At 47.7% G+C, this 16,061-nt stretch overlaps 8 protein-coding genes across 8 annotated transcripts; 3 read left to right on the top strand and 5 right to left on the bottom strand.

Moving 5' to 3' along the window:
* Window positions 1-653: 653 nt before the first annotated feature.
* Window positions 654-1,194, bottom strand: LTR84_004730 (uncharacterized protein; the record flags this gene model as incomplete). Its single annotated transcript, XM_064848305.1, has 2 exons — window positions 654-923; window positions 985-1,194. The coding sequence occupies 2 exons, from the start codon at window positions 1,192-1,194 to the stop codon at window positions 654-656; spliced, it is 480 nt and encodes a 159-aa protein (XP_064710929.1).
* A 475-nt stretch (window positions 1,195-1,669) lies between these two features.
* On the top strand, window positions 1,670-3,660 carry LTR84_004729 (uncharacterized protein; the record flags this gene model as incomplete). Its single annotated transcript, XM_064848304.1, has 4 exons — window positions 1,670-2,096; window positions 2,150-2,633; window positions 2,661-3,439; window positions 3,515-3,660. 4 exons carry the CDS (start codon window positions 1,670-1,672, stop codon window positions 3,658-3,660), a joined length of 1,836 nt encoding a protein of 611 aa, XP_064710928.1.
* A 534-nt stretch (window positions 3,661-4,194) lies between these two features.
* LTR84_004728 (uncharacterized protein) lies at window positions 4,195-5,183 on the bottom strand (the record flags this gene model as incomplete). The annotated part of the gene is made up of 3 exons (XM_064848303.1): window positions 4,195-4,613; window positions 4,666-4,847; window positions 4,900-5,183. 3 exons carry the CDS (start codon window positions 5,181-5,183, stop codon window positions 4,195-4,197), a joined length of 885 nt encoding a protein of 294 aa, XP_064710927.1.
* A 2,349-nt stretch (window positions 5,184-7,532) lies between these two features.
* Window positions 7,533-8,135, bottom strand: LTR84_004727 (uncharacterized protein; the record flags this gene model as incomplete). Its single annotated transcript, XM_064848302.1, has 2 exons — window positions 7,533-7,879; window positions 7,934-8,135. 2 exons carry the CDS (start codon window positions 8,133-8,135, stop codon window positions 7,533-7,535), a joined length of 549 nt encoding a protein of 182 aa, XP_064710926.1.
* A 900-nt stretch (window positions 8,136-9,035) lies between these two features.
* Window positions 9,036-10,532, top strand: LTR84_004726 (uncharacterized protein; the record flags this gene model as incomplete). The annotated part of the gene is made up of 1 exon (XM_064848301.1): window positions 9,036-10,532. One exon carries the CDS (start codon window positions 9,036-9,038, stop codon window positions 10,530-10,532), a length of 1,497 nt encoding a protein of 498 aa, XP_064710925.1.
* A 265-nt stretch (window positions 10,533-10,797) lies between these two features.
* Window positions 10,798-11,837, bottom strand: LTR84_004725 (uncharacterized protein; the record flags this gene model as incomplete). The annotated part of the gene is made up of 2 exons (XM_064848300.1): window positions 10,798-11,493; window positions 11,571-11,837. The coding sequence occupies 2 exons, from the start codon at window positions 11,835-11,837 to the stop codon at window positions 10,798-10,800; spliced, it is 963 nt and encodes a 320-aa protein (XP_064710924.1).
* Window positions 11,838-12,445: 608 nt separating this feature from the next.
* On the top strand, window positions 12,446-13,570 carry LTR84_004724 (uncharacterized protein; the record flags this gene model as incomplete). The annotated part of the gene is made up of 1 exon (XM_064848299.1): window positions 12,446-13,570. The coding sequence occupies one exon, from the start codon at window positions 12,446-12,448 to the stop codon at window positions 13,568-13,570; it is 1,125 nt and encodes a 374-aa protein (XP_064710923.1).
* A 1,059-nt stretch (window positions 13,571-14,629) lies between these two features.
* Window positions 14,630-15,784, bottom strand: LTR84_004723 (uncharacterized protein; the record flags this gene model as incomplete). The annotated part of the gene is made up of 1 exon (XM_064848298.1): window positions 14,630-15,784. The coding sequence occupies one exon, from the start codon at window positions 15,782-15,784 to the stop codon at window positions 14,630-14,632; it is 1,155 nt and encodes a 384-aa protein (XP_064710922.1).
* Window positions 15,785-16,061: the final 277 nt, after the last annotated feature.

Here is a 16,061-nt window from a genome sequence, read left to right as displayed (position 1 = left end):
AGAGAGAACGTTGTTAACCAGATCTGGGGAGAGAACCTACAAGTTCAAAGTACGCAGCTCTTACATGAGGCCGGAAGATGATCAGCCTGCTTTTAGGTTCATTGCAGTACTTCGCCATTTACTACCAATGCCAGTTATTCACTAGAAGCTCGCCTAGGGATCCTCATACATGACTCATGCTAGGGACTACTCGACATGCCCGTTACAGTAGTGTCCGAAGCATTCGGGAGCGTGGCGCTCTGCATCTGCGACGGTGGCGTGTGAGAATTGCCTGAGACTGTAAACAAGTTTAGACTTCTATAGCTTAGTTCATCTGAGGGGATTTGAAGCTTACGTTCAAGCCAGTTCCGCATACCAAACCCCCAATAGACATGAAAACAGAAAATATGATGTACAGAAAAGAAATATTTGAAGTGTTCTGGCAGAGAATTCCTCAGCTAACCCCTGAGAAGATGTGTGAATGATCAGTGACACACATGCTCACTCTCACAACGTTCAAGAGTAGGCTCTAACTACAGATATTAACAACGAGACTTCATGAAGCTAATCAATATCCAAAGCTCAGACAATACAGTGGTGTGGCTCCTAGCCTGGAAGTACACGCACGTTCGATATCACGTCGGTGCGTGCACCTGGACTAATTTTGCCCACCTTCAGAGATCCTTCTTTCTAAGGCCATCCTTGCCACCTATCGCGGCTGACGCATCTCCCACAACAAGATTCTCGTACCCAACCATATATGTCATGGGTAGAGACATGAAATTATCACAATCTGGACCGAGCGCTGCAGCGTACTCTTTGCTGTTGTAGAAGGACATCCAATCTTCCCACGAATTGACCCAGAGCTGTGCGCAGCCATCATAGTCAAGAAACTGTTCTCCGAGACTCTTCGCGCGTTCTTTCATCTCTGGTGTTTGATGATGCTTTGGCGAGAAGTCAGCTTTCAGTCTTAGGGAATGGTTGGAGATATTTTGGGAGCTGTACTTGGACATATCGCTGAATGGGGGCAAATGCCTTGCACGCCACCGCAAGGTCGGCGTGAACACTCGCCCAATGACCAAAAAACGTCTCGTAGTTTATATCAGCCTTTTTCTTGAAGAAGACCGAGACTTTGATACAAGGTTGGTAATTTGGCCCATGAGCATAGTCGAGCTCATGGTAAGTGAAGTTGTGCTCAATCTTGTTGAATGTCATTGTTATACAACAAGGTATCGGTGATTGAAAGACACGATGGTAGTATGATGCGATATACTCTCTGTAAGAAACTACGCTGGTGACTTAGATATGTCCCCGTTTCTAATCATTGTCAACTATGGAGGTGCCAAGTTTGTGAGAGACAGCTTCCCCGCGCGCGATCAACCACGCCAATTCCCGAGGCAGCTTGCATGAGTCATGGCGCACATGCCTACAGTCAAGGATTTGACTGCAATGGGCATGAATCATGGCAGACTGTGTGTAGAAATATGAAGATCCCCGTCCGCTCATCTTTCCCAGAGACGGAGTGCATGAGATTCGAGCTTGGCAATTCGGACTTGATATCGGACTCAATATAGGGTGGACATATCGTTGTCATTGATTCTTGTTCTAACATATCCTTCCACGCGCCCTACACTCTCGTGCAAATTCCAGATTTTCTACTTTCGGGAGAGCTTTGATTATCGTCAGCGCAATGGGTTCGGTAGAAGTGCCCAAGCTACGAATAGCATCCGCTTCAGGCTCGGTGACCGATCGCAGGTGTGGTTTCGCTAGCCTGGCTGAAAACGAGCCCCTCGACTTTATTGTAGGCGATTGGCTGTCTGAATACAATATGACAACAAGAGGTGGATCGAAGATCGGTAACAGTGCAACGTCCGACGAATTTGAGCCATCGTTTCTTGAGGCCATCATCCCTGCGTTACCACACTTGGAGAAGAACCACATCAAAGTCGCTGTCAACGCCGGTGCAAGTGACACCCAAAAATTACATAATACTTTGGTCGAGCTCATCAGTTCCAAAGGCCTAAATCTCAAGGTTGCTTGGATTGAGGGCGACGAAGTTTTCGACGCCGTGGATAAGGCTTTGAAGTTGGGCAACGGCTTCACCAATTTGACAACTGGTATTTGGATAGACTCTCATGCACTCGGCGTTAGCTTTACTGATTACATACAGGTCAACAAATTGCCGACTGGCAATTCGAGCCTATCTATGCCCAAGCATATCTGGGAGGCTGGGGCATCGTCGAGGCCTTCAGGCACGGCGCAGATATTGTGTTATGTGGTCGAGTTTCTGACGCATCTCCAACCATTGCATGTGCTGCCTACTACTACGGGTGGGGCAAATCAGATTACGATCAGCTCGCTCATGCCTTTGTTGCTGGTCACTTGATTGAGTGTGGAACCTATGTGACGGGCGGTAACTTCTCCGGCTTCAAGAGCCTACCAGGACGGTCGCTTGATATAGGTTTTCCCGTGGTCGAGATAGAGTCAAACGGTCATTTCATCGTCAGCCAACAAAAAAATCGAGACGGCATGGTAACTGTAGATACTTGTAAAGCTCAACTGCTTTACGAAATTCAGGGTCCATTTTACTACAACTCGGATGTGGTGGCGATTCTCGACGAGATCAAGATGGAGCAACGAGGTGAGAACAGAGTGTGAGTAATTTTCTATGCTTTATCTAGACCGATGCTCACAGCAGTTAGCCACGTTTCAAATGTGGGAAGCCGGAAACCACCTCCAACCACAAAGGTTGGAATTACTGCTCATGGCGGCTACCAAGCCGAGTTGCACTACTTTTTGTGCGGGCTTGATATCAAGGAAAAGGCGGCTATGCTGGAGAGACAGGCGCGTCACCTTCTCGACGAATCTAAATACCATTGCTTGAAATTCCGGATCAATGGCTCTTGCCCTGAGAATCCTTCCAATCAAGACAGTGCCACCGTCGACCTACGAATTTTCGCTCAGTCAAAGGACGAAGAGGCACTTTCTTGGGCCAATTTCTTCCGTCCATTGACCGACAACATCATGCAGACTTACCCTGGTGCTACTTTTGCCACGGACGCTCGCCAAGCAACTCCCAAACCATATTACGAGTACTGGGTAGCTCTTTTCCCTCAGAAAGATGCTAAACATGTATGCCATGTTCCATTCAAGGGAATATCCATTCCGATTGAGCCACCCGTTGATACCGTTGAATTTCTTCATTCGCAAGCATCATATAATACGGCAGACGCTATCGATTTTGCATCATTTGGGAAGACGACGAGGACAGCGTTAGGAGCTGTAGTACATGCTCGATCGGGCGATAAGGGATCAGACTGCAACGTAGGGTTCTTTGTCCGGAATGCAGACGAATGGGATTGGCTTCGTCACACGCTCAGCATGGAAAGGATCAGAGAGCTTCTCGGGGATGACGATACAGGAAAACCCATTTTTCGTTTTGAATTGCCAAACATTCACGGTAAGTGTCACCTGGGCTTGAACGCGCAATAAATGAAGTGAGGTCCAATTGGGTCATTGCTGACGTATTGGATAGCTGTCCATTTCCTCCTCAAAGATCATTTAGATCGAGGTGTAGCCTCAAGCTCCACATACGACGTACTTGGCAAGAATCTGGCAGAATATTTGCGTTGCAAGTATGTTGACGTTCCGGATATCTTTCTGCGGAGAGGCAGAATCTAAGCCAACAAATGAGAGCCAACGAGGCAGAGTCGAGCCGAGCCGGAAATTCGAAAGTGATTGCGAAATTGGTTAGCAAGCAAGGCTGGATTATGGATCAGAGTAAGAATGTCCTGGCTCACACCACAGCTATTGCCACTTGCAAATGTGAAATTTCTCTTTCGTTGCTTGGACGCTTTTTCTATGCTCGTTTCTTTAGCAGGTCATATTTACGAGACCGTTATACCTAACTAAGGGCTAAATTGGGTTGTCTTTCGAGCTGGCTTATATCGATAAAGAACTGGTGTTCACTGATCCATGATTATTTATTATTCATTTCTATATTTGATACATTCACAACCATCTCCAGCTAAAACGACTGTTCTTCTGTTCTTTAAACCACATGAAGCATCAGGATAGACCGGGCTATAAAGTGTCAGAGATACCCTTATGAGGTTCCTTTGTACAAGCCAGTCTAGTCGACCTCATTCTCTATGGTCCTGGGCACAAGAGTGTCTTCGTTTGCCCATGACGAGGAGAACCTTCCTATAATTCTCATCATCTGTAACTGGGGACAGCATGTACATCTGCGAAATCCGTACTTTTGGCGAATAGCGCGAGGTCATCCAGCAAGCGCATTGTCTCCTCGCATTTGCGTCGCATGATTTCCACGGCATCTGATCCCAACGGAATCCGCAGAGGCAAATTTTCGACATTGTGCAGTACCCCTTCTCGCCGGACAACATCGACAATTCTTTGTACAGCGAGTTGAGGATCACCAGGTTGTTTGCCATCAGTGGCAATCTGTCGTTGGAGAAGCGCATCGAAAATTGCATCGTACTCTGGAATAGGGTTCTCCGAGCGACGTGCAAGCCCACGGTCAGCACTTAAGATCTCAGTTCTGAACTGCCCAAGAACTAGGAGATGAGTGTTGATGTTAAGATGTTTGACCTCGTCATGGAGAGATTCCACGGCCCCTGTTGCACATATTCAGCTTGGCTGTGGCCATATAGTCGCCGGGTTTCTAACCTTCGAGCGCGAATTTCGAGCTGGAGTACAAACCTCCTGCGCCGACTCCTAGCCACGCTGCGATGCTACTCACGAAGAGTAGGGTTCCTGACTTGCGAGAGCGAAAAAGCGGCAGAACGCTTCGTGTCATGTTCATCGCACCAAAGAAATTCGTCTCAAACTGCCTAAGGGCATCTTTGTGACTGTATGAGAGTGTCAGAATGCGCTACTTGTCGTAAGCTAAATTCATCTCACCTCACCTCCTCCCAAACTCCAGAACCCACAAAACCGGCATTGTTGACTAATACATCAATTTGGCCAAATTTTCCCAGAGCATCGTGGACCTTAGCATCAATAATATCTTGCTCCGCGGTTACATCAAGTTGCAATGTTCTTACACCTGGGTTGTCTTCGAATTGTTTCAACGCAGCCACATTGCGAGCTGTGGCAATAACCCTATCGCCCCTCGCGACGATGGCTAACACCAATAGTTTGCCTAAGCCGGACGAACATCCAGTTACTAGCCAGACTTTTGTCATGTTCGGTAAGGGTAGTGAGATGCCAAATGATGGTCTACACTAAGTACGAGCTTTCTCGGCGGAAATTTGGAATTGATCGTGGTGGTGTCAAGGTTGGAGCGTGAGGGGAGATCGTAAAGCACAAGTCTTGGCCTTGATCTCGACTCTGCACCGACGAGGAAGAAGGAGAGGACGAAGAATGGCACTCTAAGCTGCAACGCTGGCCACTACAGTATATGTATTTGAAACTGTTTTATCTTCACTTGGCCAGGATTGCTACTTGCACTATTTGCATGCACGAGGACATCGTATTCAACTTTGAATGCCACTCTGCGCGAACGAAACACGTGATGCCACGTAACAGCAGTGAGAATACTCGCACGAACCCCATTCAGTGGGACAGCGAATAACCAAGTACACAGTGACCAGTGGGCATTACTACTTTTGAGCCACTTGATATGCCTGAAGCCTGCCTCTCAGTCATAGTCAACTCCACGAGACTGACTGGTGTGGAGAAGGTGTATCTGAACGTACCTGAGTCATGTCGACAGGGCATTCGCATCCAAGACGGCGTGACTTCCAACCAATCAACCAATACTAGATGACGGACCTTCATATTCCTGTGTGAGGTTAATTCATCCAGATTCCCAAACGTTGCTTCAGTAGTGACATATTCAGGCACTATATGATGTTAGCAGCACCGCACCATAAGCTAGGCTCATGTCATGACTGAGGGTTCAGCTTCATGTCGCCTACCAGTTACACTCGAAGAGCTGTGAAACTTGATGCCCAGTATGACTTCCACAATTTTGGGCACCAGAAACATTACTAAGTTCTAAGAGGTATTGTTAATGTGCAGTTTTCGAATTGACCCACTGATGCTACCACACTTCCCTCATAATACACTGTCTTCATGTTACAGATCTCTTTTGTATAATAAGAGCTTACTCATTCAATTGATTTATGCAAATGATTCTATCAATTTTTTGTGTATGGCCGTTTCAGGTCAGTGTATGAAAGGTTGCAGACAGTCAAAGCCCTCATTGACAGTGTCAGGGGGAAGCTTCAGCTATTTAAGATTTGTAGGGTAATATCGAGCATAAGTTGTCAGCATTCGGCGCCTTGGAACAAACCCCTGCGACGAGATAACCAGCAGTTTGCATGAATATGACTTTTTCTCTGTCTCATAAGGCGTCATCATCTCAGAGCGTATATCTGAAGTAAGGACTTCTGTCGCCCAATTGGAGAAGTTCGTCTTCTGTATATCGTGCCACGATCTCCTCAGCCGGCATCGATTCTCGCCGTACGTTCTCTCGTCGTAAAAAGACTTTGAGTACAAATGCAGACACAATTGCCACTAAGATGATACCCAACGAAAACCCGTAACCTAACCAGTAATTGGGTTTCTGTCTAGCAAGAAAGATGTTGGAGCCTATTGCGCCCCCAAAGTTTCCCACAGAGATCTGGAGACCCATACCGATTGAACGCTTCCATGACCCTGCCAGATTATTTGCTTTTTCAATTAGCCCCCGATGAACTAAAATGTGACGGGAAAATACTCACCATTCCAGGAGATGATACCACAAATAGTTGGATACAAGCCGGCTGCCACAACAAAGAGCATACCATAAGTCAAGCCAGGTAAACGCGGATGTGGTATTGCGATGAGCCCAATGTATCCAACTGCCGCCAACATGAAAGGATATATGATGAAATTGGATCGATTTCGTGTCCTATCAGATAAGAATGCGGCCGCAATCGTCACGATCATTGCAAAAACATAAACAGGGATTGTGAGTAGCTGAGCATCAGAGGCAGAATATCCTAGCTGATGAATCACCGTTGGCAAGGTATAAATGTATCTGCTGATGTTATCAGTCCGTCAAAGGGGTAGGCTGATCGACTATGCTCACCCATATGTGCATATTGAGTTTCCCCAGTATACAAGCACTGAAAGCCAAATTTTCCAGTCTGACAATGCTGCAAATAAGTACTTCTTGTTGAATCTTTCCGCAATTTGAACTGTACCAGGGCCCCCAGTGTCATTCTCGAGGCGCCTGATGAGCAGTTCTCTCTCATCGGGCGTTAAGAATGAGGCTGTGGCAGGAGAGTTCGGCAGAACCAAGAGACACAGAACACCCGCAACAACGGTCAACATGCCTTCGAGCAGGAGGATCCTAGAGACACTTCGTCAGAAGCCTACGAATAGGGAGATTTAACAGCCTTACCATCGCCACCCGGCCAATCCCCCCACTCCATCCATCTTGTTGATTGCAAATGCAAGCAAGCCAGAAAATGCACCAGCTAGGGATCCTGCGCAAAAAAAGACAGATAGTCTACCCTGCATCTCGTGCCGGCAATACCAACAAGTTAAGAGATAAGTAGCAGCAGGAAAGAAGCCGGACTGCGACTAGGCATAAGCTTCTTGAAGACAATATCGTTGAGAATTCTGGATGTTCTCACCTCTGCAAGGCCTAGGCAGAATCTTGCGCCTAGGAGACTACCATAGTCTTTCACCAATGCTGTGAGAGTGGTCGTGGTTCCCCATGCAACAAGTAGGGCGGTAAGCCACACATTTGGTTTCAAAATTTTCAGGATCATGTTGCTTGGAACTTCGAAAGCGGCATATGGAAAGAAAAATATGGTAAGGCACAAGTTCCATTGCGTGTCGGTAAGATTGAGGTCCTTTTGCATTCCCAGAGTTCGTGCATTGCCCACTAGAAGCTCACTGATCAGCAGTTGAAGAATCCTTCAGTTGGCTACATGCTCACCATTCCCTCGGTCCAGGAATGACAAGAGATATAATAAAGTCAGCATCGGTAGAAGACGCCTATCCACCTTCTTTAGCGCCGCTCCAACCTGACTGTTATGATCTTGCTCGCCAAATTTCTCAGCTTCATGATGTAAGATTTCGGCCTTATTCTGCTCATTGCTCGCGCCGTTATCAAATTTCGAGGCGGAAGTCAACGCCATCATATCAGGTCACTTATGGTTTTCGAGTATGTCCGAGAAGGATTGTGCTCCAGAGAATCAAAGACGATATTCTCGGCTTTTGGATTGAATGCTTGTCAAGGTTTCACTTGCCCTAAAGGATTGTGCACGAATATGTAGAAGTCCTTCTACCCCTTGGACATAAATAGACTTTCTATGTCGCGGAAACACGGGACATTACAGTGAAATTAGCTTTCTAACCGCAAGTGGTCTACCTTGACATGACTCATGACATCTATTTCTCTCAGCCGAGATTTGTTTGGTGTTCTTGAGGTCCGCATGAGGACCACTGAAGGGCATTACCCACTCGGGGACCTGTCTAACTCTGTCGGATAGCTAACTCCTTTCAGCACCTAGATCAGTCGATCTCACATCCTGGGGCTCTAGGTCGATAAGATAGCGCGAGGGAAGAAGCTTCATAGGCAGATTTAGTGAATCCTAGTGACAATCGCATACCGATTTACCCTCCATAGTTTTGGGGGAGAATTCGAGTGCTCAGGTAGAAAGCGTATGATACTTTCTTTAAAGGTTCCAAGTGACGGCCATTATTACAGCGGTCGAGAATGTCCCGCCTGCTTGGATTTGAAAGACACACGATCAGTGGAAGCCACTGATTAAAAATGGACACAGCAGTTGAGACTAATCACATGTTGATGGTACAATGTGGCGAGCCTCTAATCGAAGTGGAGATTACGGGGAAGTTAGTGGGACACTTTTCCCTATCAAAAGCTGAGACTCTACACTGAGTCAGTTGGTATGCAGAGGACAATCGATTCAAAGTATATAGAACTAAACCTGGCTTTCGTGGATTTGATCTGAGATATTGTTTCAGTGCCAGAAATATACGCTCTTTGTCTTCAACCCAAGTCTCAAGGCAGCAAAATGGGTGACGCAGGCTTAGTTTCTCAACATCCCGCTAGCCTTCAACATGCTCTGGAAGTCGACGAACTCATACGAGAGAAAGCCTTCATCGGTGGTCTGTGGGTGTCAGGCAACAAAACCTTCCCAGTGTACGATCCGACGACCAATAAGGCGATTGCTAACGTTGCCGATATGGAAGTGGAGGACTTTCAGACTGCAATCGACAAGGCTGAAATCGAGTTTAAGAGCTTCTCCAAAACCACAGAATATGCTCGAGCGCAACTACTCCGGGACTGGGCAGCGTTGATCCGTAAGCACTCTAACGATCTGAGCAAGATGCTTGCCTTGGAAAACGGGAAGACTTTGCCCGAGGCCAAAGCCGAAGTTGCCTCGAGCGCCGCGATGGTTTCTTGGTTTGCGGAAGAGGCAATCCGCTCATATGGAGATGTGATACCTTCATCATTCCCGAACAGCAATATTGTTGTCGTAAAGCAGCCCATTGGGGTTTGTGGAATTATCGCACCGTGGAACTTCCCCCTGGCCATGATCACGAGAAAAGTCGCACCAGCTATCGCCGCTGGCTGCACTGTTGTGATCAAACCACCAAGCGAAACACCTCTGTGCGCCTTGGCTTTGACATACCTTGGTGTCCAGGCAGGGCTTCCTGCTAATGTGATGCAAGTGGTGACTACCAAGAATAGAAAGGCGGTAGAGGAAATCTATACCAACCCAAAGGTCAAAAAAATCAGTTTCACAGGCTCTACCGGTGTCGGAAAGATTATTACCCAAATTGCGGCCGGCACGATGAAAAAAATTTCCATGGAGCTTGGCGGGAATAGCCCTTTCATTATCTTCGATGACGCCGATGTGGATGCCGCCATTGAAGAACTGATGGGATGCAAGTATCGGTGCTCAGGACAAACGTGCATATGCGCCAATCGGGTTTTTGTTCAGCGTGGTATTTCTGAGTATTTCCTGGAGAGGTTGGTCTCAAAAGTGAGCGGACTAATAGTAGGTTCTCCATTCGATGCGCAAGTCACGAATGGACCACTTGTGAACAAGGCTGCTGTTCTGAAAGTGAGATCTCTTATCGAAGATGCCTTACACAAAGGTGCTAAGCTTGTGGCGGGTGGTCAAGTCAGAGACGACCTTGGCGGGAATTTCATCGAACCTGCAATCTTGACGAATATCACCAGCGAAATGGCCGTGGCAAGGGAAGAAATATTTGGACCTCTGATGCCGGTGATCGTGTTTGAGGACGAAGAAGATATGGTTCAGATGGCGAACAACACTGAATTTGGACTTGCCGGATACTTTTTTTCTTCAAACTATCAGCGGGTATGGCGTACCGCGTTGGCTTTGGAAGTGGGCATGGTTGGTGTCAACACTGGCAAACTCTCAGAGGCCGGATCACCTTTTGGCGGTGTCAAAGAATCAGGGTATGGCAAGGAAGGCAGTAAGTACGGCCTGTCAGAGTACCAAGTTCTCAAGAGCATCACAATGGGTGGTATAAAGTAGACCATAGTCTGACCTTGTGATACAAGCTGAACATTTCGCCGCAGGCTTTTTAAGCATGAAAACTTATGATCAAGGCCAGAATAGTGCTGGAACTAGCTTTTTGGGCATGCAGCCATTGACAGAAATTTAAGCAATCACTTTCTTTAGTTAAATTGTAGCCATTGTTTGAAGACCTTAATCCCAGATGTCAATCACAATCATTTAATATTAGAAAAAAGAGTGCTACACTAAATACCGACATGGTCCACATCTGACAATGTGATCCTCAGACGTGGCAATCGCTCTTTCGCCTTGCGCATAGCATTTCTAGGAGGGCCTGGTCCCGTTGGGTACTGACCTCCGACAGATCAATGTGGTCAAGATACTCTTCAACCTTGTCTTTCAGCGCGCGCTGTTCACTTTCCGTCCAACAGAATCGATGAGCAAGAATGTCACGCTCCCATACTCGAATGCCTGGCCCCAAACGCTCCAGTCTTTGCCAGAACCCGTCCTTTCCGCCTCCACCACCCAAAGTATTAGTAACCAGAGGGCCATGCACTGCCCAGCGTAGACCGGGCCCAGTCGCCATGGCCGCGTCCAGATCTTCCGCTGATACAATACCTCTACTGACGAGACTGTAAGCTTCGTTGTTTACAACAGCTTGAAGACGGTTGGCGACGAACCCGGGAATTTCGTGGTTGATGAGTATTGGTCTTTTACCTAAATTGCGATAAAATTCTAAAGCGTTGTTGACTGTGCGCTCGTCTGTTCCTGGATGTGGTACAACCTCGACTAAAGGGACGAGATGGGGAGGATTGAAGGGATGGGCCACGAGAATTCGTTGAGGAGCATTCTTGCACTGTGAAATGAAGCTAGATGCGGGCATGCCCGAGGAGGACGAAGCAATGATTATTCCCGGTCTTGCATGGGCATCAAGCTCGGCGATGAGTTTAGTCTTGAGGTCCTGCCGCTCAGGGCTATTCTAACACCATCGATAATTTGTTAGTGACATGAACGTAGCTTGGACTTTATATTATGCCTTGATGTTGAGTGTCATACCTCTTGCACAAAATCGATATCTCCTATGTGGTCCAGCAAGCTGTCAACCACTTCGTAGTTGTTTTTGTTCTTCCGGCCCATATCAGACATTCCAGCTTTCTCGAGAGCAATCCATGCGGCATCTAGGTACCTCTCAAAGCTCTCTTTCGAACCTGATGCTGGATCGGAAAGGATCACTTTCAGTCCCTTCGCGAGAAACAGCGTTGCCCAGCTTGCACCGATCACACCAGTCCCAAGCACCCCAACTGTGTTGATAACTTCTCCCATCGTGTCAGCGACTGCCAAATAGGGGCGTACGTATTGCAGAGACAAGAATAAATAGCTCCGTCCCTCGGAGACGTAGACTGCCTCCGCCGGCTCTAGCTGGTGAAGCAGAAAATTGTCGAAGACTGCCACATAGATAGACTTACTCCAGGTCGCTAGATTTTGATGCCGGTATTGTTACCAGATACTGATCTGAAGAACCACGGTACGGCACAGGTAGTCCAAAGAGTTTCATGAGGCAGAGTGCCAGCGTGACTGTGGCGAGTATTCTCGCATCGGTCGCCGTTGACCAATGTGCATACGCCATAAAATTTATGGCATGAGTCAGGTCTTATTCCACCTTCACTACTAAGTTTTTGTAGACTTTCGCGACCTGAAAGTTTTTCATTTTCTTTTGCTCTAAGGTTTCGGCTGCTTTTCATCTCGTTATCCCGTACCGAAAGTAGTTTTGGAGTATTACTAATTGACAGATGTAAAGTTCTTCGACGGGGACGAATATATTCAACCCTGATTACTCGGTGGGTTCGGATAATCCAAAGACAGCCATCAATTCATAGCTTCGTAACGAGCTCTCCAAGGCATTCACAGCCAATCCATTATCACCAGCGACTATGTCTGCTCTCTTCCAGCCGTTGCAAGTTGGCGCCCTATCATTGAAGCATCGCATCGTCCTTGCTCCACTAACGCGATTTCGCGCTGATGACAATAATGTTCCGCTGCCTATGGTAAAAGAATACTACCAACAAAGGGCCAGTACGCCGGGCAGTCTCTTAATCACCGAGGGTACCTTTATTTCCGCACAAGCTGGAGGCTTCGCCAACGTGCCTGGCATCTGGAACGACGCTCAAATCCAAGCTTGGCGTCAAATAACTAATGCAGTACACCAGAATGATAGCTTTATCGTGTGCCAGTTGTGGGCTATAGGTCGAGCCGCCGAGCCGGAGATCCTACAACGAAGCAGTCACACTGTGCTCTCTGCAAGTGATATCTCCATTGGTCCAGAGCACGCCACACCCCAGCCAATGTCTGAGGCCGACATTCAATCGTTCATTTCCGACTATGCGAATGCTGCAAGGAACGCCATTGCCGCCGGTTTTGATGGTGTTGAGATCCACGGTGCAAATGGATATCTGTGCGACCAGTTCCTGCAGGATGTTTCCAACAAGAGGACCGATCAGTGGGGCGGTAGTATCGAGAACAGGGCGCGGTTTGGAATTGAGGTCGCCAAAGCTGTCGCCGAGGCGATCGGTGCGGATCGTACTGGGTACCGCGTAAGTCCCTGGAGCCCGTTCCAAAGCATGAGGATGAAAGACCCAGTCCCTCAATTCTCTTATCTGGCCAGCAAACTACGAGATCTCAAGCTGGCATACATCCACGTCGTGCAGTCTCGTATATCTGGCTCGGAAACCGTTGAAGTCCCAGACGAGTCAGTCGACTTTCTACTCGATATATGGAAAGGTGCTGGTGGAGCAACAATTTTGGCGGGTGGATTTTCCCCTGAATTAGCTGCTGCGACAGCTGAGAAATACAGTGACGTGCCGGTCGCAGTTGCATTTGGCCGCCACTATGTTGCCAATCCAGATTTGCCCTTTAGGGTCCAGAATGCGATCTCTCTGTACCCATACAATCGTGCGACGTTCTATACTCCGAAAGCCTCGGTGGGATATATCGATTATTCTTTCAGCGAACAGTATCAGGTGTCCCAGCTACAACTAGTTCCAGGAGTGAGAGTGTGAGTACTGTGTGGCATATGGTATTGCAGGATGATAGCTTGGCAATATGTATTGTTTCGAATCTTCCTGCCTAGCCGGAGCTAAGGTACGTATAGGCATTGTTGTACTGAGGTGGCGCGTGTCAAATTTGGTGGATCGAATATAAAAGTTGATTGCCAAACCTATTAGATAATTTGTCGCTAGATTGTTGGCTCTTGCCTGTTCCAACTAGCTACCTGGCTTGCAGATCGGTATGATCATCAACAATACTGGTTTCTCAGGCACAGGTACCCGTTTTTGCAGGATGCCTCCGTACCTTTGCTCTTCACGATATCTAGACAAAAGCTGTGATGGATTGTGGTATGCTGTAGCTTGATCAATCCCTGACGTGATTGCTTGCCATTAGTCATGTCACAAGCCACAGACGGAATTGGCCGAGAAATCGCATGGCTTGGTGTGGACGCACCGGCTCTTGCTCTTGTTGCCTATGTGTGTAGTCGTCTGGGAACAGTCTTTTGTAATTTCAGCGCTTGTTGTACAGAGGAAATGAAAAGATCTTGTATCTTATGGGCCAGATCGACTGCTTTTACAATTAATTATACTATGATGTTCTCAAGCCGCTGGAGGAGCAGAGTTCGAATATTATACACCAAAGCATGAAGCGCACACCACACTACTAGTGGCGGGATGACACTGCTTCTTTCATTTCTGGGTAGCAATCCTCGAAGGGCTTCCTCACTGTCCAATTATCTAAATTCCGGATATGTCGCTCGAAGATAGGATTTAGTACCGCTCGAGAAGAGTAGATATGACTGCCAGCGCTCTCAAGATCCACAAGAATATCCTCTTGGCTGTGCGGCCAACATATACTTACATTGAGCGAGTAAACTTCTGAAAATTCTGTGAATGGGTACTTATGCGGGTACTCAATCAGCAGATCCCTGACCCCGGGCCTGCAGCATCAGTTAGACTCGGGATATCCAGATAACAGGCTTGCAAACGAACCACGGAATGTTATCGATCCATGCTGCATGAGGCGTCGTAATTTGCTTAACCGTAGGACGTAGCCACGTTGGAAGCACATTATATGTTTCTCGACTTGGCGCGATGTGCCACTGTATTGATCAGCGTAGCTCTGCTGACATTCTGATTTCTACTTACACGCATTGTCTTGTGGATTTTATACATGAAGGCGGCTCTTTCTGGTAGTTCAACGTGTGCAAAGGTTTGCATCATCTCCACCAGGACACGGCTGAGTGGATGGCTGCGATAGGCTTTCTCTGGATAGAACAAGCCGGCAACATCAGCCTGCAACGGGCCAACAGCATCGTCAAGAGGTGAGCCATTAGCCAGTAACAAGCGTTGTGCATCTAGTAGATTGACTAAGATGTGATCGAATGGACATGTACGCTCATGCTGGCATACAAAATCATGAACCTCACGTCGTAGATGCACTCCGGTACCGGGACTTCTCGGTGACATACTGTGGCTAGAAGCTGAGGGTTCTAGCATCCAAGGAGTAAGAGGCAGGCTAGGACCTCTTAATCCCACCGGTGTTGTTCCATGACAAGCACCTAGGAGGATGTCGCTTGTATTGTCAATCTGCAAGTTTGGATCAATTGTGACAATGTTGTCCCTCACATCGTTCGGCATAACCTCCGATGCTCCATGGTCGATAAGCACTCTCCCACTGGTTCCGCTTGTCGGCTTGATTGCTGTCATCCCACAAGAATCTTCCTCCAGACCAGCGTTAGTAGGCTGGAGGTCCAACTCAGGGTGGAGCGGCTGGTCATCTCCTTGGGACAATGGCTCTGGATTTCCTGTGCGGACTTCAATGGTCGAGTCGGGCGAGCCCGCTCCCGCACTTGAATCATCTGGTTGAGCACGATGTTCCGAATCCTCTGAATTGCCCATTGAATGATCATTATCTAAATCAAGCACTGGCTGGTAGTCTCGACTCGCCATGGCTCTGACTTGTTCAAGTTGGGCGTTCAGACGCCGGACCTGGTTGCGTAATCGGTCATTCTCGGCCTTCCAAGCTCGATCATTTTCGGTGGCGTTACGTCGCATTGACTCGACTTCTTCCTCTAGGTCCTGTATCTGCACTTTCATCCTTTCACGAAAAGCCTGCTGAGCTTGCCGATCGGTATTCCGCTTCCGCTCCCTTTGCTCCTCGCTAAGATCTGCAATCTTCCGTCGCCTGGCGTGCTTGGTCGAATTTGAATGAGCTGTCGCCATTATGGCCTAAGTGGGTTAGTTGGCTTTGTCCTTTGTCCAAGAGGTATCTTATTGTGATGAAGGAAAGAGTGTTTAGGAGAGAACAAGTAACGACAGGCTTGCACTTATAGTTAAACTAGTCCCTATTTCACGCTAACCCCGCAGTCATCCCCGCCTTTGGGTGCCGAGCTTGGTGGACCGCAAGTTTATCTTGAGCGACGGTCTAACCTGATCATGGCTGACTGACAGGTAAGACACAGGGTTAAAGTAAGTGGCGCAAGATTACTGCAGACCTATT

The sequence above is a fragment of the Exophiala bonariae genome (genome assembly GCF_035927105.1).
Source record: "Exophiala bonariae strain CCFEE 5792 chromosome Unknown scaffold_2, whole genome shotgun sequence".
Classification (NCBI taxonomy): domain Eukaryota; kingdom Fungi; phylum Ascomycota; class Eurotiomycetes; order Chaetothyriales; family Herpotrichiellaceae; genus Exophiala; species Exophiala bonariae.
The sequence above is the reverse complement of the archived record's forward strand: the minus strand, read 5'-3'. Positions and strand labels throughout refer to the sequence as shown.